This window comes from Apis laboriosa, unplaced genomic scaffold (assembly GCF_014066325.1).
Source record: "Apis laboriosa isolate Shangri-la unplaced genomic scaffold, ASM1406632v1 scaffold69_cov144, whole genome shotgun sequence".
Classification (NCBI taxonomy): Eukaryota; Metazoa; Arthropoda; class Insecta; order Hymenoptera; family Apidae; genus Apis; species Apis laboriosa.
Genome location: NW_025224165.1, coordinates 3,814,438 through 3,836,835, shown reverse-complemented (window position 1 = coordinate 3,836,835; position 22,398 = coordinate 3,814,438). Strand labels below are relative to the sequence as shown.

Sequence of the window (22,398 nt, the reverse complement as noted above, 5' to 3'; positions counted from 1 at the left end):
ATGAAAATGGACGATCACGGCAATTACAGTATTACACATTCAGTGTTTTATCGTATGAAATCAAAAACCACAAGGCGAAATTTCGAATATAAAAATATATAGCTATGTAATAGCTGATGCTATATGACCTATATAGATAGCTAAAATACACATAAGAAGAACGCATAATTTCGTAACGTCGTTAAAAGTACGAATGCAATTTATCTCGAATCGCACATCCAAAAAAAAAACGCGTAATTAATAATAATAATAAATAAATTTGATCGTAATCGTTTACTTTACGAATCGTTTTTAATTACCACACGAAAACGGGTATAATATATACATACTCTAGACTTCGAAAAAAATTCTCACGAGAGGATCGAATAGATGATCCATGGATCGGCGGGTGGTTGATCGAACGAAAGAGAGGCGCGTTGTGCAATTGGTGAAATGACGTGTCCCTAATGCCGTGTTGATGTGGGTCAAGGTGATCGCGAAAAAGAAATGACAACGTAACATACAGCATTATGCCCATAAATGGGCCAAGCATTATATGCGTCGGGGAAACGGCATTGATATTGGACGGCTCTTTAAAAGGTAACAGTAAGTTACGTGAGGTTAGACACCCGGCTCCAGAAGAAAGAGAGAAATTTATTGCTCAATCGAGTGGAAGGCCCCCGATGACAATGGACACGGAATTGTGTGCCCCGATCCGCCGAAACTCCTTATACGTACACGGTATTGTTATTTGGGACGGAGATCGAAAGGTATTGTAGCGCGATTATCGACGAGCAAAAGAAAATATTGGGCACAGGCCGATACGAACAATTTACTCTTAAATGCTGTTAATTACTCTTGAAATGCTACCATCAGAGAAATTTTATCTCAATCTCTTAATTTTTAACATTTGGCTGAAATTACGTCACTTTTTTTTTTTGTATATATATATAAAACATATAAAAAGATTGTAATTGGAGTAGTTTTCAATAATTGTAAATTATTTAATAATCATTGGTTTACTTATTTTAATTAATGAAAGTGTAATTAAATATGTAATTATACGATCTTCGGATTTAAAAGGTGAATTAATGTTAAATAATGATAATACTATTTAATCTACAGATAATAACAGAAATCAATAATAAGGTTATAATTAGTAAGATTCACAGTTATTGAATAATACAGTGCAAATGATTATGGACTGAAATTTTTTTGATATAAATATTTTCCAATTATCATAACATATTTTTAAATGATCAAATATAATTATGTAACAAGGTTATTAAATATTAGATGAAAAGTAGAAGTCATTGTTTTTCGTTTTGCAATAAAGATTAATAAGTAAATTGATGTAAAGAGATACAGAAGAAAACGATGAAAGAATATGGTCGTGCATAGTTCAAGCGATATGCCATTCACGTCTCCATCGACAGTCTCGAGTATGAACTCTTCCGAGTTTATTCCGGCGATAGCGCGCGCGAAACTACGGTCAACGAATGCTAATTAATAGTAATTTTAAATACGTTGACGTCATTCTAGCGATGGATCATAATTGCGTCTGATTGTTAAAAAGCATACCTGAAACGAAAATCATCAAAAGACGTATGAATATAATATTGACACTTTTGAAATCTAGATTCATTCGTTATAAGTATTACGTGTACAAATTAGGTTAAGTACAGATTTTTCTATATCCAATCTTTGCTAGTAATCTTTATTTTTCTACTAGTAAAAGTAAGACTAAAATATCGTGTAATTAAAAATTCATAAATTGTTTTATTATCAAGTTACGATAAAAATATGAAATGTGATATAGATATTTATATCATATTAGTATAATTATTTATTGCAGATGAGATGTGAAATCTTGTAATTAATATAGTTTACAAGATAAATTAAAATTAATAAAACAATTTAACAGGATATAATATGCAAAAAGATACGAAAAATTCAAAATATATGATATTTAAAGAGTGAAATAAATTTCTATTTAAAATCGATGTTTTTAATGATGTTGATAAAAATTTAAATTTGCATAAATGTTCGTAAATATATTTACTTATATAACATATTTATGTAACTAATGTAACATAAATATTAAGTACTTACTTTGCTGTATAGCAAAAAATAATTATTTTTCTTAATTTTTTATATTTTCCGTATTTCTTAATAAAAAAAATTTTTTATTATATGATAAAAACATAAAACATACATACATAATACCATATATTTCAGAATTATTTTCATAATAAAATATACGTTTAATTAAAAAAATTAGAATAAAATATTTTAAATACAAGAGAAAATATTTTTAAACCAGTATTTTTCATTAAGTATTTTCTACACAAAAATATTTCACAATTATTCTTATAGTACACGAACGAAATCACGTAAATAGAGTATTTCCAATGGAAGAAAAGTTATTTGTCAGTAAATAAATTAGGCTTATGTAAAATCGAAAAAGAAACCGGAAGCGATCGGTGACCGGAAAAACAGGCGTATTTGGTAGCCGCGTCACTATAATATCTGCATTATCGAAAAGAGCGCGGGAGAAGAGGCTCCCCACTTTTCCTGACGAAGTCGACTTTCTTCGTCGATGGATCGGTAGTGCAAAACCACGGGCGGCAAAACAGTCGTCTCGTGTCTTTGGCCAACGAATAGCCACTTCGTCCACCAACGATCCCTCCAGATCGTGGTTTTTACGATCGACGAGTGACATGGATATCTCTTGTCCCGACTATTCCGTGTATTCGTTGAAAATCTCCTGACCAAGGAAGTGATCCGATCTATCAAACCGATTAACCGACTGATTTTTCTATTTTGGATTTGGAGTGTGTTCGATGTGGACATTTGAAACGTAAGCAGAAATTAATTTTTCTTTTTTTTTTTTTTTCCTTTTAAAATTATGGAATATTAAAAAATTGTGTTGTACGAATATAATTTGAAATTGAATTTAGTTTATAAATTCTTTTTGAATTTGATTTTTTGAATTTTGATTTTTTTTTTCCTTTTTGTAATAGATTTGTCTAGTTTTATCTTTTTTTCTGGAATAGTTGGTAATTGGATATTTCTTTCATCTTAAATATCAAATTTCAACTTTATTATAGCGTGTTGTGATAGTTGTATTTTCCAAGTTTCGTTCTGGAAATATCAATTTTTTTTATTTGAAATGTAATATTATAAAAAAGATAGTTTGTGATTAAAATAATTGAGAATACTTCATTTATGAATTGAGTCTTTATGCATTTTTGTGCTATTTTCTGCTAATTAATATTACATAAGTCTGTCATCTGTCGTATATATGACATTTAATATTGTCTTTTCTACTTGACACCTAATTTGCAAAAAGCTGTAAATTCATTTATACAATCTTATTTTTATTTGTTTTATGCACAATACTTTATTATTTTAACTTGACGTATGTACCTATACTAACTTTCTTGTTTACTTCACGGAAGACATTTTCTTTTCTACTTGACACCTAGTTAACACCTATTTGAAAAACTTTTTATCTCGCAAAATACATCTATTTGATACAACCTTTTCTCTTCAAATCACTATTATTATTCTTATTTTTATCGATATAACTACAATTTTTTAATTTTAACATGAAAAACTAGCATACTATCAATCGAATTTCAACCGAAATTCATTTTCAATCCGAAAATCAAATATTATTCGACTAGTGACAAAATCGTAGAGATTTTTTTTATATAAATCAAAAATATATATCACAAGGATCATGAAAATATAAATTAAAAAACTATTAAAATTGTTTAATTTAAACATCTATATAATTTTGAAACATCATTTGATCTGCTTCAAAAATAACATCATCCCTTTCATCCCTAATTTCAAATCCTCTTCCTCTTATTAGTATTATCCATATTACAATTTATCTTTATTTATCCTTATTACAATAAAGATAATAAATTTTAAATATTTATAATTTCCTCGTTCTTCTTCCTCAAAGTCAAAGTAGCCTTCGATAGCATTTTTAATTTCTTTGTCTATTATACTCGTGATACTTTTAATCCAAAAAAAATCAAATCTGATTTTATCGTCAAATCAATCATTGAACAGTGTTCCTTTCAAGTTTATTGAAATATCATCTAATCGGTCTTCAAGATCTCAAAGCCGCGATCTCCGCGGCTCTGAGTCATCGATCGATCTCTTAGGACATTTATCGAGCTGGTCGACGCTTAAGCGCGAATGTCAGCGCCTGTTCACAGCAATATTGGCCGAGTTCGAGTTTTCTCTGTCGTTCTTTCGTCGATCTGCACGCGTCTCGAATGCGAATGCGCGCCAAATACGTCCAACTTTGTTTTCAACTGCAGCTGCGGCGCTGTTAAATGAAACGATTTCGCGATATAGAGATCGACGATTGATCGGTCAAAAATATATTTGGAAAATTTATTCTCCCCGTTTCCGGTCGGTGACTTGCTATTTTCACGCGAAATAAAATTCTTATGAACGCGATGGAGCTTAAGCAAAAGTGTCTTATTCTTCAATTTATCATGAAATTTTTCTTAAATGCATAAATAATCGTTTACGAATAGATAATGCAAAAATTGTCAAAGATCTCTCTGTCAAAGATCGATTAAAAATTATTATATTGGCTTTAATATATCGTTTGATACATTATCTCTAAATAAACGTATAATATAGATCGTAAAATTTTGTTAAAAAAAAGATGAGAGTAGAAAGAATTGTTAAAAATAAAGATTTTAAATGAAATTTCAGTAAAAATTATAAAATATAAAAAATACAAATTTTTGTTTTATATCTTTTCTGAATTAATATTATTTTTCAAACGAATTGCATATTATTATGTACTAAAAAATATTAGCTAAGATTACTAAAGATTGATTGAAAAATTATTATACAACGGCTTTAATAAAATCATTATTCGATTTATTACATCAAATATATTTATAAAAAATATAAAATTTAGAGTTTTTAAGAAAACAACAATTCTGGTAATAAAACTTAATTGTCACATTAATTTTAATGAAAATATCCACGTTCCATTTATCATTTGATTATTTATTGTTGATTCGTGTATATCCATGAAATAAACGTAATAAATAATACCATTGAATTTAATTATTAATATTATCAATGTTTCGTTAAAAATTATCGTATGAATTTTAATAAAAATATCATTGTTCGATTATTTATTGCTTAACCAACTCGTAAAAATATTGCACACATCTCCAACCTAAAAAGTTTAATTAAAAATTATCGCACTGAATTTAATAATGTAATAATGTAATACATCCAACTTCATAATTAAATGATAATTTAATTGAGTTAATAAATTAGTTAATAAATACGAATTCTCTCGAATTCGATTAAAAATTATGGCGCCATTACTCATACACGTATTGCATACTATTACAAACAAGGGGGGAAAAATTGAAAGCAATATTATATTCACCGTTTGTGAATTCAAGAGAAAACGTAAATATTGTCAAAAACACGTGTGAAAGAATTTCTGCTTCGTGTTTCCTGAAAAGATTCTCTTTTATACGCCCAGAATCCGTTTTACACGCGTAAATATAGATCTATATAAGATGACATTGCAACAAGTCCTTGCAGCAGCCGGCTCTGCTTCAGTTTATGGCGCCTCTCTTCCGTAACGGGAAGTGTCGTCCGCATAAATTTCATCGTAGGCGAACCGAGACAGATGAAAGATAGATGGGTCTCAGAAGGTCCATTATGTCACGATACGAGTTCTAGCATTAGAGATACTGAAAACTTCATTTCTCGATGACAATCTCTTGATAAATCAATGTCAATTTTCGTCTTAATCGTACTTACGTCGTTCAGTATCCCTAAAACTTACAGCTGCAAAAGTTGATATAAGAAAATTAAAGAGTTAAGTTTGTTTTTCGATGAAAAAATGAAATGGAGGATGGTGTTTTTTAAATTATATAGGATTATATATGTTTCGATTTTAAAGAAACGAGAATAAAAAAGTTGATGTAGAAAAATTGAAACTTGTTTTAAATAACGCGATTCGCGTTAGATGAAAATGGAGATGAAGCGAAACGATTCGAGGATAATATTTTTTTACATTCGATTTTAAAAGTCAAAATATACTGATTTTATTTTGTAATCTACTCTCGAGAAATATCTCACGAATATATATATATATATATATAATATTTTTTTTCTTTTTGAATATTTATTAGCATCCAAGAAAGGTGAATCTTTTATCAGAGACAGTGAGGAAAATTGACCGTGGTAATAAACGAAGCAATTAAACGCGCGATTCAAAGTGCGATCGAATGGGGGATATTTATAATTGTTAACTCGCAAAAGGTAAATCAATCGAGTATTCCTTTCTTTTTTTTTTTTTTTTTCAAGCGACCTTAATTTTTCAAGGGTTTTAAGAGGGCGTGCCAGGCGGAGAGACGTGCAATTAGTGATGAAAAACGGTAATATGCGTTGGCACTCGTGTCATACGTGCAACGAGATCAGTCTCGAACGATCTGTTCAACTTTCGCTCCCTATATGGACTAGAGACCCGACGAAGACGTTTCCCATCTCACTTTTATCACCACCCTTCCCTCTCTTTTTACCTGGTCTCGTCTCTATGTATCTAGAACGTTTTTAATTCAATTTCCCCTGAAGGGGATTCAATTAATCGATGGAAATATAATTTCGTGAAAACATTGGAAGTGAGGCAAAAGATTCACAATGTTGAAATTTCCATATAGATTTTTTAATTTCTTCGAAAAAAAAACTTCAAATTAACTGCGATTAATGGGAAATTTTAATCAAAATCCAAAATAAAAATATTGCATTAATTTCAATCAATTTCGTAAAATATATTAAAATCATCAACGAAAGATTATATGGTTCGAAATTTCGCGAAGAATTTTAAGTATTCAGTTAGATTTATATTTTAAATTGAAAAAATTTCGACCAGAGGAGAAATTATCATGTAATTTCATAAAGATTTTGGAATAAAATAAAAGATTTCTCGAAGGATCGATGATAAAAATAATAAAAATCAATCGTGGAATAAACAAAGGATGACCTCAATGTGGACGCAACAGTCACGGAAATACGGAAATTCAGGTCGAGGCCGTAAGAACTTCGAGATCGTCGGTTAACAGGGTAAACTTTTTGGACTTTAAACTTCTTTAGCGCCTCTCGTTTCCGTACTCGATGGTTATATATCGAGTTCACGTTGGGTATTTATACACGCACTCAAGTTACGTGTTATCATTGTCAGCAATAAAAGTTGCGTTTAGTAGCGAAAGATTTCAGAAGACGCGTGTTTAGAAGAGCAAAGGACACGGTATGATTCAGGGTATGATCGCTCGTGACGTTATTCAAATCCGTTTAAATCAATCATCTTCGTCAAAAAACTTTGTTACAAATAATGATTTCAATTTTATTGGTGTTTTGTCTGAATGGATAATTAATTGATTATTTTTCTATCATTTCTATTTTGAAAAAATCACCAAGACATCTTTATATAACGTTCGATTTTTTCTGCTCTTCCTTTCCGAAAATAAATTTTTTCAAAATTTAACTGGAATTTAAATCACTCATTGATAAACAAATTACAATCGATATTTTGTTATTATACGAATTAAACATCGAATCAAAAAATTACGTATATGTATTCATTCAAAAAATGATCATACACGCATTGTTAAATTTTACATTATTAAAAATTTTATATTACACACAACGAAGAAGAAAAAAATTGATAATTTATATATAATCGGCCAAATGTGCAATGCATTTATTTTCCTTACTTGATCTCAATAGCTCTTTTCGTTTTTTCAGGCCGATTACTACAAGGACGCAGCCCACTTCCGGCTGGTCGGCGAAGGATCTCAGTACCGTCTGGAAATACCGTACGCGAAACTCGACTTCACGGGGACGTATTCCGTAATAGCGCGGAACTGCCATGGGGAGGCCAAAGCCGTGATTTCTTTGCAGATCTACGCGAAAGGTAAGGAGAGGGGGAGGCATGGCCGCGGTTTCGCTTAGACGAAAATCGATCGTTGTGCTTTCAGGTCAAGGGAAGGAGGAGAAAATGAAGAAATCGGGGATCACGCACGGGTAAGCGTGTATTTTGGATCAGTAAAGAAAAAGATATTGAACGAGGTAGCGAGTGAAAAGAAATAAAAATCGGATATCGCGTACGATTGACAGGAATGTGCTCACATTGCCGATGGTTACGAGGGAGCTTCGAGATCTGAGGTGTTGCGACGGCGACGCTGTCACCCTTGAATGCAAGGTGCACGCTGCACCCGAGCCGCCATTGGTACGCTGGGAACGTGGAGGAAAGGTAGATTTTAGAATGTAACTCTTCCCTTTAATAGCGAAATCTTAATTAACTCGCTAAATTTTGATGTATATTAATATTCAATTAATTTATTTTGCAATTCATCGACTTAGCATTAAGAGTCTGGATATTTAAATCAATTGCTGCAATAAATTTCTCTATTGGCTCATAGAAATAATTAAATAAAGCTCGAATGTGAATATAAATTAGTATTTTTGTATTTAAATGATATTCAGATTCTTCAAATGAGTGGAGATTTCTCGGCTGAATTCGACGGTGAAACCGCACGTTTGTGCATCCAGCATGTTTATCCGGAAGACGAGGGCGAGTACACCTGCGTGGCGTATAACGACCTCGGCAAGGCATTCACGTCGGCGTGCCTAATAGTGGATGGTAATTTCGTGTTTAATTCACGATAGTTCAATAAGGCAATATGGAAACATGGGCGATACAAATACGTGGAAACCTTCGTTTCAAAGCCTGTTCGATCACCACTGCGAAGTTTGATTTAATTGAAAATTTACAAGTATGACAAGTAGACTTGTTGCGCTACATTTTTTCTCTTGGAAGAAATAATCAGTTGAGAAGTGAAAATGTGAAAAATAACAAATTTTCGAGCTGCAAAAGTTAAATTAAATAAAAAATCGTAAATTTATTTTTCGTTTTGTTTGAATTCGTGTTTAGTGCCTGAAGGGAAAGAGAATGTTTTGAGCCAAAGATTGACGAGACCAGCTGGACTTCTCTCGGCGGGATCGACACCTAGATCGACACCACGATCGACGCCAATCAGGAGTTTGTCACCAGCAGTTTCACGTAAATATACATTTTTCCCTTCTGATTTCTCTTCGAAGAATTTCAGAACTCCTTTCTTCCTTCACAATTTTATTAAACTCTAAATTTTACTTTAATCATCATTCACAATATATAAACTTTTACAACTGTGTGAACTCAAAGATACCATAGCGCTAGATATTACAATTTATGACTAACCAAAAGCTATTCAATTTTTATTCCAAACATTTTTCTTTCTCAAAAAAATATATATTATCTATTCTAATATATGAATGTACAGACTCATACAAGAATCATTATAACACAAAAATATCAATTATGTAATCAGTGCATAAGATAAATGGAACAATTAAACAGATGGCCGAGAATTAAGGTCTCCGCAGCTTCTTCCACGAAGCACGTTGTCAAAGCGGCCAAAGATCAGTCCGCCGAAATTTTACGCGGTGCCCCACAACCGTGTGGTCGAGGAGGGTGAAACGGTGCGTTTCCAGTGCGCCGTGGTCGGCCACCCGACGCCCTGGGCCAAATGGGACAAGAACGGCACAATGGTCACCCCAACAGCGAGAATCTCGATAAAGGAGAGGGACGACGTGAAGATATTGGAAATCGTTGAGGTAACACTGGAGGACGCGGGACTTTACAGGGTGATCGTGGAGAACGATTACGGCCGTATCGAAGCCAGCGCTCGTCTGGAAGTTATAAGTACGTAAATTTCGCCAATGTTTCTTTTTCTTTTTATTTTTTTGTCGTAAAATTTTTTTTAAACATTTACACGATGACAATTTTATTATCATTCAACACTTTTTTGTGTGTTCAATTCAATTTTATTGTTTAGTGGAAGGAAAAAAAGAAAAAAAAAAATAAGGAAAAAATTCTGTCAAATATGTAAATAAGAATTTACGTATTTGAAAAAAAATAAATGAGATATTGTTCTAAGATATTGTTTAATAATGCATTTCTCGTTTTAAAATATATAATGTTAAGATTCTATTGTTATTTATTTATTATTGAAGAAAGAGAGAGAATTAAATGCATTTACACATATTATTTGCAACGTGATTATTAATTATTGTTATTATTATTGTTGTGCAGTTAATAATATTTTCAAAATTTCGAAATTTTCTCTCCTCTTTCGAAAAGATCGTCACTTACTCGGATCGGTTGCCCGTACGATCAGAATAAGAAGCGCGTCGCCTAGAACGTATCCATCCTTCAGCCGAAGCCTCCTGGACACGAGCGGCAGAATAAACGGAAGGTTGTACCTCGAGTGCGGAATCAGAGGAACGCCCAGTCCAACGCCGACTTGGTTCAGGTGAAATGAAATAGGGGGAAAAAGATTAATTCCAGCTCCTCTAATTTTTCTTTCGTAAAAGAAACAAAAATATAACAATGATTCCAGGAATGGAAGGCCGTTGGAACGATCGATCCGAATAAAAAGGTATTTCGACGGCAAAACTGCAAAAATCGAGATATCAAAAGTGAAATCGAGCGACGCGGGTGAGTATACCTGCGTGGCAACTAACGTCCTTGGATCTACGAAGAACACCTGTCAGGTGATAATCGTATCCTGTTATCTATCCTATTTATTTGCGTATTTGTGTGGAATTGTCTCATTTTTTCTTTTAAATCGTGTCCAACAAACAGGTGACCGTCCTTAGCTCTTCCAATCCATCCACGAGTGACAGGGATCCGCCGAGATTTCTTCATCCACTCGCCGAAGAATCGATCGTCGTGGAAGGTCATTGCTACGAACTACAGACGAGACTCACGGGTATAGCGTACAATTGAGAATGAACGATAATTATTCTAATTAGTACGAAAGGAATTTCACGCTAAGAGCATAATTTTCGTTACAACACTTGAATATACATTTTCATAAAATTTAAAAAGTAAATTAAAAAATATGTAGAAATGAAATATGTTTCGTTAATTAATCGTTATTATGTATTTTTTTTCTTTCGTGAATTTATTTATCGGCGAATGATTAATTTTATTCTTCAGGTACGCCGCCCTTCTCGATGATTTGGTTGAAAGACGGTCGCGAGATACTCGACAATGATGACCACAAGTATGTCGTGTACAGTGATGGTGGTATCGCTCTCAGATTATCCAACGTTTGTCCACAAGACGCTGGCGAATACACTTGCCTCGTTCGTAATAATTTCGGGGAAGCATCCAGCAATGGCCTGTTTATCGTTCAAGGTTCATATTTTCTTAAAAAAAAAAAAAAAATAGATATACGTATATGAATCAGGATAAAGTTATTTACAATCCATAAAATTTGAGGTATACTTGTTATTATTTATACGTTTTATTTGTTAATTTCTACATTTAAAGAATCATTTTGAAGGATTGTGTAAAATATTAAATCGTACAGATTACAAGGGTACAGCGAAATTGGCGCCACAGTTCACGAAGACTCCGATGTCAGTCGTCGCATCGAAAGGAGACATTGCCTGTTTCTGTGCTCGAGTGCAATGTGGAAAACCAATGGAGATCACGTGGACGATCAATGGAAAGGACGTTAAAGAAAATCCAAGGTGCAAGGTGTGTCGATTTATTCTTCCGTAAATGAATCCACGTATAATTATTCGAAGAAAAATATTATAAACGAAACGTTCTTCTTTCACAGATCGAGAAAGACGACAGCGTGAGTATTCTCAGGATACACGACGTGCAACCGCGAGACGTTGGCGAGATTCGATGCACAGCATCCGTGAGTGGAAAAGGGCCGTCGATCAGTTGCGCGGCCGAGCTACGATTGAATCGAGCAGCGAGGAATCCCGAGGATTCGATTCAATCCGCGACCAACGGAAATCGAAACGAGAAGCCGCCCAATTGCAACTCCTTACGAAAGACGAGGAAAGACGTTCCTCCTCCTGTCGAGTCTCCCACTCGAGCCTCGAGGTCATCCTCGTTGCCTCGAAGATCCACGCCGAGCCCCAACCTGTCTCCTTTGCCCGTGAGGAGAAACATCCCCCCAAGCCCGTTGCTGCTCGACAGGAGGACGAAACTGGCCGACAAAACTGGGAAGAGGAAAGATCTCAATCTTAAAAAATTCGCGCGTAAAGCTACGCAACGGGTGTACAGGGAGCCGGGTGATCGGGTGTCATCGGACGAAGAGGAGGCGAGGGAGACGTTCGAAACGAAGTTATTGGAGAAGGAAGGGGAATTGGTAAAGGAGAACGTTCGTAAGACTGATAAGAGCGACACGAGACAAATCCAAGATAACGTTAATAAGCACGATAACACGCCAATAATATGCGTGAAGCATGTTCCGGAAGAGATCGAGGAGATCGAGGAGGAGTGCTCGATTCAGAACGATGCGATCGTGATGGAGAAGGAGGAGAATATTGTTGGTGGAGAGGAGGAATTGGTGGCGGCCTGTATCGTGAAGGTACCGGCTGATGTCACCGTTTTCAGAGGAAACAGGGTTGTCCTCAGGGTCACGTATCGAGGTCATCCGGAACCGATGGTCAAGTGGCTTCGAGCGGTGAATATATATATGAAATATCGTTTATATGTGCAGTCCCGTTCATTCTCTCGTTTTCTAGTTATCGAAGGTTTGTTTAATCGAGTTTAGAAGAAGGAAAAAAAAAAAAAAAAATACAAGAAGTTCTTGTTATTGGAAGAATTAAAGACGTTATTGTTTTGGACAAGAGAGTCATTATTCCTATTTACATTCATTGAATCGGTATACTTTAATATCGAGTTTAAATTCACCTTGATAGGACATAATTGCAACTTAATAAAAGTTAAAATGACATATTTAATTTCGTACAATGTGGTTGGACATGATTTATATATAGGGTGGACTGAAAATATAATGGTGGTGTTGAAGAATTTTTTTTTTTTGGGTTAGATTGATAGATAAAGGAGATTATTAGTATTAAAAATAAGAGACAAATAGATATGGAATTTTTCAAATAAATTAAAGCGATTGATTTCTTTTTTTATGTCTTGTATGCCTTTTATTGAATTTTCAAGATCATTTTTTATATGATTCTTTTTTTAGTAGATGAAAAAAATGTTCGAGCTCGCAAACAAGCAAAAATAATTATAATGTTCATAAAATTTGAAGATAACTTCGAAAATTAGAATAGAAATAATATATATAGAATAATTAAATAATAAGTTTTTTTAACTATGAAATAGATATAAAATAAAAATGTTGACCAATCTATTAATAGTAAAATTAATTAAAATTGATTAGAATAGTAGCATTATACAAGATTATACAAAATCGAGATTATAATTTATTTATTAAATATAAAATATTTATAATTAAAATAATTTATTTATAATATTTGTAAAATTCAGTGTTTCTTAAAATATCAATCGAAAATATATCAAGTGCAATGCAAAACATAAAAATATTGAATTAAGAGACAAAACTCGTAATTGAAACCCAGAGTATTTAATTAATCAATATTAATTAAATTGAAATACTAATGCTAAAATTTTTATTTTAGCATTAAATATTTTTCAACTTTATCACTAATTCAAAAAAAACTAAAAAACTATAATATATGCCCACAGTTTTATTATTCTTATTCATCTTATTTTTAATTAGGATCAACGTTATCAAAATAAAAATTTAATAAAAATCTTTTTCAAATAATTATTCAAATAAAAATTTTATTTTACTGTATTACTTCATTCTAAATTATAATATTATATGAATATTAATATATTTAAAATAAATTATTTTAATATTTGTATACTCTATATTGATATTTGATTTTACTTTGAAATCATAAAATTTTATTTTTATGATTCACTATTTATTTTCCATAATAATTTTTCTCATATCTAGATTTAAATATGCCTTTTGATGACTATTTAATCGCAATTTCTTATCTAAAAGAAATCTATGTTTCTTATAGATATACAAATAGCCTCATTACCTTTTATCTTCTATTATTGAAACATTTGATAAAACAAATCGAATTAAAAATTAAAATATAATTTATTTTGTCAAATAAATAAGATTTTATTTTTCAAATTAATTTTCGAACTGTATATCTCAAAATTTTATTTAGAATTAAAAGTCACCCAAAGTCTACTTTTATTTCACATGTGCCATAAACTTCGTCCCATCCTATACATATATCTATAGTCACTCACGATTAAATACGATAAATATAATGATACGTGAGCGACTATCAGTCACTCGTATTCGTTGTTCGTAATCGTGCACGGTCAATCGAGTATTTAATCGAATATATTTTCTGTTAAAGGGGCGAGAATTAATTCCAAACAAAAAGACTGCGATCACGTATGGCGGAGGTGTCTCTTGCTTAATATCCGACGATGTGACGGCTGATAATGCTGGGAAATACGAGGTATCCGTGGAAAATAAACTTGGAAAAGATCGACGATGTTTCAGCGTTGCCGTTGAAGGTACGTATAGAAAGATACGTAGAAACGAATTATTAATCAACGAGTCGTTGTTAGTCATGTATAAAACCAAACAGAAGTGATTCTAAAAGAAATTATATTGGCATTACGTAAGTAGGTCTCGAGTAGAAACAAGATATAAATTCAAGCAATATGCATATGTGTTTAAATACGGAACACGAACACTAGAAAACGATTCATGTTTACAAAGCTATGAAATGAGCTTACATCATTCGCTTAACCTGTGTGCGCGACGATATGCGCTTCTCGTGTATGACATAATATCCATATTTGTGTGATATAAAAACTGTGCGGTATAAATAGATAAATATAGTGTAAAAAAATGTCGGTAATTAGGATTATCAGTGTATAAAACGAGTATGCAAAATGTAAGTAATAAAGTAAAAATTATATTATCTTTATAAAGAAAATTGATCTAATTAAAAAAAAATGATTTGATTTGAAAATTTGTTCATGTAGAATTGATAATGAATTGATAATTTCTAAGTACTTTATCGCGTAATAATGTGATGTATTATGTAATAATTTTTTTTCTTGATAAAATATCTATTTAAATATTTGAAATTAATATAACCTTTATATTTTCATTATTTTTTTTTTTCCTTTTCTATTTTCAATTTCTTCTGAGATTTTTTTTTTGTCCAATAGAATATTACAAAATTTGAAAATTTATAAAATTATATTTTAAAAATGGAAGACAATACTGAAATTTTGAAGCTTAATTTTATTTCTTCAAAATGATATTTCAATAATAAAAAAAATTACTCTATATAGATCATTGTGCTCTACATATTCACAAAATTTATATAATGCAGAATTGTCGTTTATTTTGATAACATAATTAGATGAAATTATAAAGTTTTTGATTATATAAGAAAAACTGGAAGAAAACAAGTAATATCTTCTTCTAGTTCTTCCATGATAGTAACGTAAAAAAAAAATGAGATAAAACATGAGATAGTAGATATGTAAAGCATCTCCCTTTCAAACCTGAATATACATATATAATCTAAGTAAATGTAAGTAATTGTTCGTTGAGAATCAGTGCATGAAACAAAAATTTCTTCATTAAATTAGTAAAATTGCTTATGTTATTAATAATAATAGACTTCTTGGTGAAATTTTATCGTTTCCTGAGAATATTACAAATTTTATACGGATAATAAATGCAAACAATTAACAATGCAATGATTAATCGTGCTAATTTCAGAGTTTAAATAAAATCGTAAAAAAACATAGAAGCCATAGAAATAGAAAAAAAAAATTAATTTCAATTTCTTGATCAAACGAAATCATCTATTTCTTTTTAATTTGTTGCGTTTAAACAGTCAATTTATTAAAAATTTAAATATTTTATTTTTTTAATGTACGTAATAATTTCACGAGAATTATTCGACAACGATAATAATCTTTTTAATTAATGCAATTTCACCACAATCTATTGTGAAGAAAAAAATAGAACATTTTAAAATTTAATTCCTCATAAAAATGACATGATTCTTTTCTTCCACAAACCTATGTTTGAAGAAATCAAAAAAATCAAACGTTATTAAAATCTTTACTTCTTAACAAAAGTGAAAATCCTCAGAAAGAAAAGAAAAAAAAAATAAAAATTCTAAATAATATTAATTTCGAATAATAAATTCGAGATCTGCCAAAATTTTGAATCTAAAGAAATCAATTGTGAATGGAAAAAGATACAAAGCTTAATAATATTCATAAACTCCATTGTTCCGATATAATGGCTAAATAACGAATGATTATCACGTAACTCGACGTCGACAAACGCAATTTAGAACGAAACAAGCATTGTTCCACGTGCGTAAGCGCGTGTCACACGGTCCAGTTCCGCTTCTTATGTACAAGGTAGACGGCAGTCTCACGTGACGTATCGCGCAATAATTCCTTTCCTCGTTTTTCGTTGCGTCCCCACCATCTGTCTCGTCTACGCTTCCTCTTCGCTTGGGATCACGGGAGGACGAAACAGTGGTGAAAAAGTACGTGTACCGTGTACGTGAATCGATATTCGTCTAGAATGACTAGAGGCAGTGAAACGACAAGGGAATTTTCACTACATCTAATATTCTAATTTATTCTAGATTGGTTTGAGTGATTGTAAGGAGAAGAGAGATTCTTGACAGCAAGAATGGGTAATGGAAAGTTATTTATTATTGATGTAATAATTACTGCTGGCAAGATGAAATAATTTGTCAAAATGTTGTATAAATGTTTATCTTTATGAATAATTTGTCATAGATAGTACATAGATAGTATAGAAGGATTTTAAAAATGTGACATTTTAAAAATTGATATAATTAAATAGTTTTAATATAATAGTGCAATAATTAAAGAGTTTATATATATAAAATATAATGATTTTATAATGGTTTAAATTCATAAGATTCGATAAAAATTAAATTTAATTATATTTGAAATTATCGATAAGATTTATAGCATTTGCGTAGTAATGTTAATTGGAAAATTTTGTAATTTATTAAAGAAAAGAAATTAAAAATTGTTCAATATTTCTCTGTTCTTTTATGAAAAAAAAGGATAAAAATAAGATTCGTTTTTTGATTCATCATCATTCTTAATACATCATTTGAATTTACGTGTTACAAGAAAATTCATCCTCTTCTAATTTAAAGATTTTAATCGATTTGTAATTAGTAATTGATGAATCATATTGAAGGAAAAATAACTGTACTTGTTTATACAATTTCAAATGAATCGTTGAACAAGAGGTCTTTCATTTACTGTTTATCAGTGATTACTTTTAGAAAAAAAAACTAGTCGTTTGAAAAGTAAACGATAGGGAAAAAAACGCGTTCCACATGTTTCTAACAAATCGTCTTACTAATAGATCTGATTAAAAACTATTTACATTATGAATATACGTAACATTTAAAAAATCCAATATCTAATCAGTATTGTATAATAAATACAAATTGATTAGAAATTTAAATGAAAATTTTTAAAATATCAAACATTCGAGAGATACACAATAAATAATCTGAAAATAAAGTAATGAATTCATCGATTATTTCAGAAAATTTCAAAAATATATATATATATATATATACACACAACGATGCTTAAAACAAAATAAATTTTGTTAACAATTTTGTTATCTATTTCCAGTTTGTTGATTTAAAAAACAGTACAAGATTAGAAATTAACATTTTTCAAAATGTCAAATATTCGACAAATACAATAACGATATCTAATCCAAATTCAAAATTGATTTCATATACAATAAACGACCTTTCTTTTTTTCTTTTTTTTTTTTTTCTTTTTTTCACAGGTCCACCTGACCCACCGGCAGGTATTCCAAACATATGTTGTTCCACGGGTACAGCAACCATCAATTGGCGGTCATCACCTTACGATGGCGGTTGTACGGTTACCGGTTACACCGTGGAGATGAATCGTGCCGGTGAAAATAGCTGGACAACGATCGCGGAATCCTGCCTCTCGCTCAGCATCACGGTTCCTTCCGTCGATTCGAGCACCGTGATACCTGGTGAAAGATATCGTTTCCGTGTGAGAGCTGAAAATATCCACGGGGTTAGCGAACCCGGTGACGAATCTCAATTTGTTCGAATTCCGAAAGAAGGTGAAATGTGTCTCGAGGAGGATGAGGAAGGTAATCGTGAAACTTGTTCGATCAAATTTCAATCGATTAAAGCTTTAATCAAGATATAAACTGTTTATTTGTAAATTATTTCTCAATATTTCTCATTAAAATCGACATTACATTAATTCTCTTAATGAATCTTTAAATATTTTTATCTGAACGTTGAAAGTATATATATATATAGATGATAATTACAAAATAGATAATTCGAAAAAAAAGGAAATATTCTTCTTAGTTTTCTATAATTGTAAATTGATAAAATTCTTAAAATTTTTATACAACATTCCTATGTATTCTTTTAAATTCAATATTATCTATTTATGAGAATGAAAAAAAAAAAAAGAGAATGAAAAATAAAGAAATGTTTCGTGTTTCGAAGAATTCGAGCCACCGTTCGAAGCTCGAATAGTCGAAATGGAGGATGGGCATTTGTTCAACGATCGGTACGAGGTATTGGAGGAATTGGGGAAAGGCCGATACGGAACCGTGAGGAGGGTAATCGAGAAATCTTCGAATACGAATTTCGCGGCGAAATTCGTGAGAACGATTAAAACGAAGGATCGAGAGCAAGTTCGAGAAGAGATCAGGATCATGAACATGCTACGTCACCCGAAACTTCTCCTATTGGCCGCCGCTTTCGAGAGCCCTCGAGAGATCGTGATGGTCACCGAATAGTAAGCAGTTGATCAAGAGTGAATATTTTGAAAAATATTTGGGGAAATCGATTAAAATGTGTTATGTACTTTGTAGTATTTCCGGTGGAGAACTTTTCGAGAGGGTGGTCGCCGATGACTTCACCTTGACCGAAAGGGACAGTATACTGTTCATGAGGCAAATCTGCGAGGGTGTGGAGTACATGCATCAGAACAAAGTGGTACACTTGGATCTGAAGGTGAGGAAACGGAATGGAAGATCTTGCGATGAATTTTATATATATATATGTGTGCGAAAATATTGTATTTTATAACGAACTTACAAAAATTCTTTACGTTTGTTATTTTTTTAACAAACCATACATCATTAAAATTAAAATTAAAGCTTAAAATCTTGTCGATCAGAAGATTTGCAAATATAATTGGATCGTTGTTCACTCAAATTTTAAGAAATAGAGAAACAATTAATTACCAGTTGCATTCCATTTTGCAATTTAAATGAATTTAATCTCTCGTTTTGAAAAGTTTTCTTCGAATTATGAAACAACATAATTCATGGTGATTCTTGCAATTAGTAATAATCAATCTCTATTATTATAAAGTCAATGAAATTTAATCACAGAGAAGATACTCGATATTCTTTCTTTCTTTTTTATATTGATTAAAATTTGAAATAAATTCCACCCGCAATTCCTCTTTTCAGCCGGAGAACATAATGTGCAGGACACGAACGTCCCATCAAATCAAGCTGATCGATTTTGGCCTGGCGCAGACGCTCAAACCTGACACACCGATCAGAGTTCTCTTCGGCACCCCGGAGTTCATTCCTCCTGAAATTATAAATTACGAGCCAATAGGGACCGAATCGGACATGTGGAGCGTCGGTGTCATCTGTTACGTCCTGTGAGTAGATTAAAATGTTTTAAGGAATAATCAATCTCTCGACTAATCACGATCGTAAAACCATGATCAGATTAACCGGTTTGTCCCCGTTCATGGGAGACAACGACGCCGAAACCTTCGCCAACATAACTCGAGCCGACTACGACCTGGAGGATGAGGCCTTCGATGCGATCTCGAACGACGCTAAGGACTTCATCACCGGTTTGCTTGTCAAACGAAAGGAGTACGTGATAAAATAATATTCTTTGATAAATAAATACTTTTTCACGCGGCTATGTGTCATGTCCGAAATTTGAAGGAAATATTGAATTTACGGGACAATTATTATTGAAATTACAGGAACAATTAACATATTCGTGAAACACTTTTGGAGAGTCGATTTATTTTTTTAAGTCGTAAGATATGTCTTATTTATTATTCGAGCCATGATCGACATTTTTGTATATCAATTTTTGTTTAAAATTTATACAAGTATCCATTATACAGAAGTATAATGTCGATTATTCAAACGAAGAACGAGTATATATTTACAGTAACAATTTTAAAAATGTTTAAAAAATTAATTTAAATATCTATATTTAAATATCGTTTAATTTTATTTTTGTTTCATAGTTGAAATAAATAGTAGTCAACTAATTATTGAAATACAACGTTTCCAAAAATTATATTGTATCGTTAAGAATATTTCTTTAAGTATTACAATTATTTAACATACGAATGGGTGATTTATAGATCGCGAATGTCGGCTAGACAGTGTTTAGAGCACCCTTGGATGGCGCAACACGCGGAAGCAATGAGTAGGATAGCCTTGCCGACTGAGAAGCTGAAAAAATTCATCGTACGAAGAAAATGGCAGGTAAGAATTGCTTTTTCGTACAAGATGAAGAGCAATCTATGTACTCTCGCAAGACGCCATCTTGTTTGTACTTACCATTCGCTTACAATATATTTTATTGCATTGTTGTGTTAGATTGTTAGAGCGTTTTGAGTTTTTGTCTAAACACACTTGAAGCATTAACTTTTCTCGTCAAATGTTTGTCAAACCTAATTTTTCAGTGGAAAACAAACATAATTTTTTCTGTTTACATCAATCATAATTTATAGAAAAATTTAAGAGTATGACAATGAATAAAAATAAAAAATGAATCAATGAACGCTAATATAATTTGTAAATTATATTATTCACGATTAATGTTAATTTATTTTAAAATTATTGAGAAAAAGATATATATTTCTTTCCAATACAAACAGTTAATTAATTAATTAATTAATTAATTCTGAAAATTCGCATTAAGTACGACACCTAAAATATAAAAATTGTCCAAGCCAAACGACTTAATTTAAACCTCGAAATCGAAAAATATTCCACTGCTCCCACTAACCCAAGCATGGATTTGATCGTATTTGCGTTTCGTGTGCGCTTTTCGTCTGTTAAAATAGAAAACGGGAAACGCCATTCGTGCACTCGGAAGGATGGCGATCCTTTCGGCGAACAGCAGACGGGGCCCAACCTCGATGGAATCCTCGCCAACCTCCTCTGCCAACCACCCCATCATCGAGCCGCCCCCAACGATCGATTTCGAGGGCGGATCGGCCGACGACGGGTCGAAATCGCCGTGCATCTCCGGGAACTCGACAGCGGAGGGGAAGAAGAACGGGAGAAGAACGTTCCTCGACACTCGAGAAACGAACGTGTATTCATTCTGTTACAAAACCGAGATGAACATCTTGCCGGAAGAAACCGTACACTCCCCTGGAGCGGAGGAGAGGATCTCATTCTCCTCGAACGGGAACGCCTCCTCGTTGAAAAATGAGCCAACGACGGAGGATGGCGGTGTATCGTGTTCCCCGGGAAACGAATCCGGAGAAATAATCCGGGAAACTGATACACCGAGCGGCTTGGTCCAGGGCCAGAAGTATTCTCGGCCGGAAGAGTCCGTGGCGCGTCCTATGGAGAGGATCGAGGAGGAGGAGACGGAGACCGCGACTCGATCTCGTGTCGTCGAGGAGCGTGTATCGTCGTTAAAGGGGGAAGAGACGTCGACGATCGTCGAGAGGAGTTTGATCGATTTCGATCCGACCCCGGTCGATGACTACCGCCCGAAATCCGACGTCGATTTCTCGCAAACGAGGTCTTCTTGCAAACGGGAGCCGTCGGCGTGGAGCGACGAGGACGAGGACGAGGACGAGGACGAGGGGAAGGAGGAGAAAGGGGACATCGTTACGGAGATCGAGAAGGAATTGAAAGAGAAGATGGATCAGGAGGGGGGCACGAGCTCGCAGAAGGTTCGCCGGGTTTTCAGGGGCGACTCGCGCGATTCTGGGATCGGTGACTGCGCCTCGAACTTGTCCACGTCGTCCCAACAGGTGAACGAGTTGGGTATATCGGCGATCAAGGAGGAGGAGGCGGACAACGAGAGTAGTAGTAATAATAATAATAATAATAATAATAAAGGATTGTTGGAAAAGTTGGAACGGTTCGAGGATCGAGGAACGTTGCTCGACGACGATATCGGGGAAATATCGGCGAACGTGGGATGCGTAAAAGTTTCGGATCCAAAGAGGCATACCAAAAAAAAAGGGAGTATCGAGGTAGCTGCGCTGAGCGGTGTGAATAAAGCTTCGCGTGAAATTAATCGGCAGCATGAAGGTGTGTTTCTCAATGTGCAACTCTTTTCCATTACGTTTTCTTCATT

The 22,398-nt window shown here is 32.9% G+C and overlaps 1 protein-coding gene across 1 annotated transcript in view; it reads left to right on the top strand.

Moving 5' to 3' along the window:
- The window catches only part of LOC122719054 (titin-like), a 68,601-nt gene that overhangs the window by 45,541 nt on the left and 662 nt on the right, over window positions 1-22,398 (top strand). Inside the window, exons 29-48 of the mRNA XM_043944581.1 lie at window positions 7,792-7,960; window positions 8,025-8,070; window positions 8,164-8,299; window positions 8,533-8,689; window positions 8,981-9,109; window positions 9,446-9,790; window positions 10,229-10,400; window positions 10,488-10,641; window positions 10,733-10,859; window positions 11,090-11,290; window positions 11,466-11,635; window positions 11,721-12,581; window positions 14,329-14,491; window positions 17,814-18,155; window positions 18,526-18,820; window positions 18,897-19,038; window positions 19,503-19,702; window positions 19,773-19,925; window positions 20,435-20,558; window positions 21,143-22,352. Coding sequence (XP_043800516.1) covers window positions 7,792-7,960; window positions 8,025-8,070; window positions 8,164-8,299; window positions 8,533-8,689; window positions 8,981-9,109; window positions 9,446-9,790; window positions 10,229-10,400; window positions 10,488-10,641; window positions 10,733-10,859; window positions 11,090-11,290; window positions 11,466-11,635; window positions 11,721-12,581; window positions 14,329-14,491; window positions 17,814-18,155; window positions 18,526-18,820; window positions 18,897-19,038; window positions 19,503-19,702; window positions 19,773-19,925; window positions 20,435-20,558; window positions 21,143-22,352 — 5,296 coding nt within the window. The remainder of the gene's footprint in view (window positions 1-7,791; window positions 7,961-8,024; window positions 8,071-8,163; window positions 8,300-8,532; window positions 8,690-8,980; window positions 9,110-9,445; window positions 9,791-10,228; window positions 10,401-10,487; window positions 10,642-10,732; window positions 10,860-11,089; window positions 11,291-11,465; window positions 11,636-11,720; window positions 12,582-14,328; window positions 14,492-17,813; window positions 18,156-18,525; window positions 18,821-18,896; window positions 19,039-19,502; window positions 19,703-19,772; window positions 19,926-20,434; window positions 20,559-21,142; window positions 22,353-22,398) is intronic.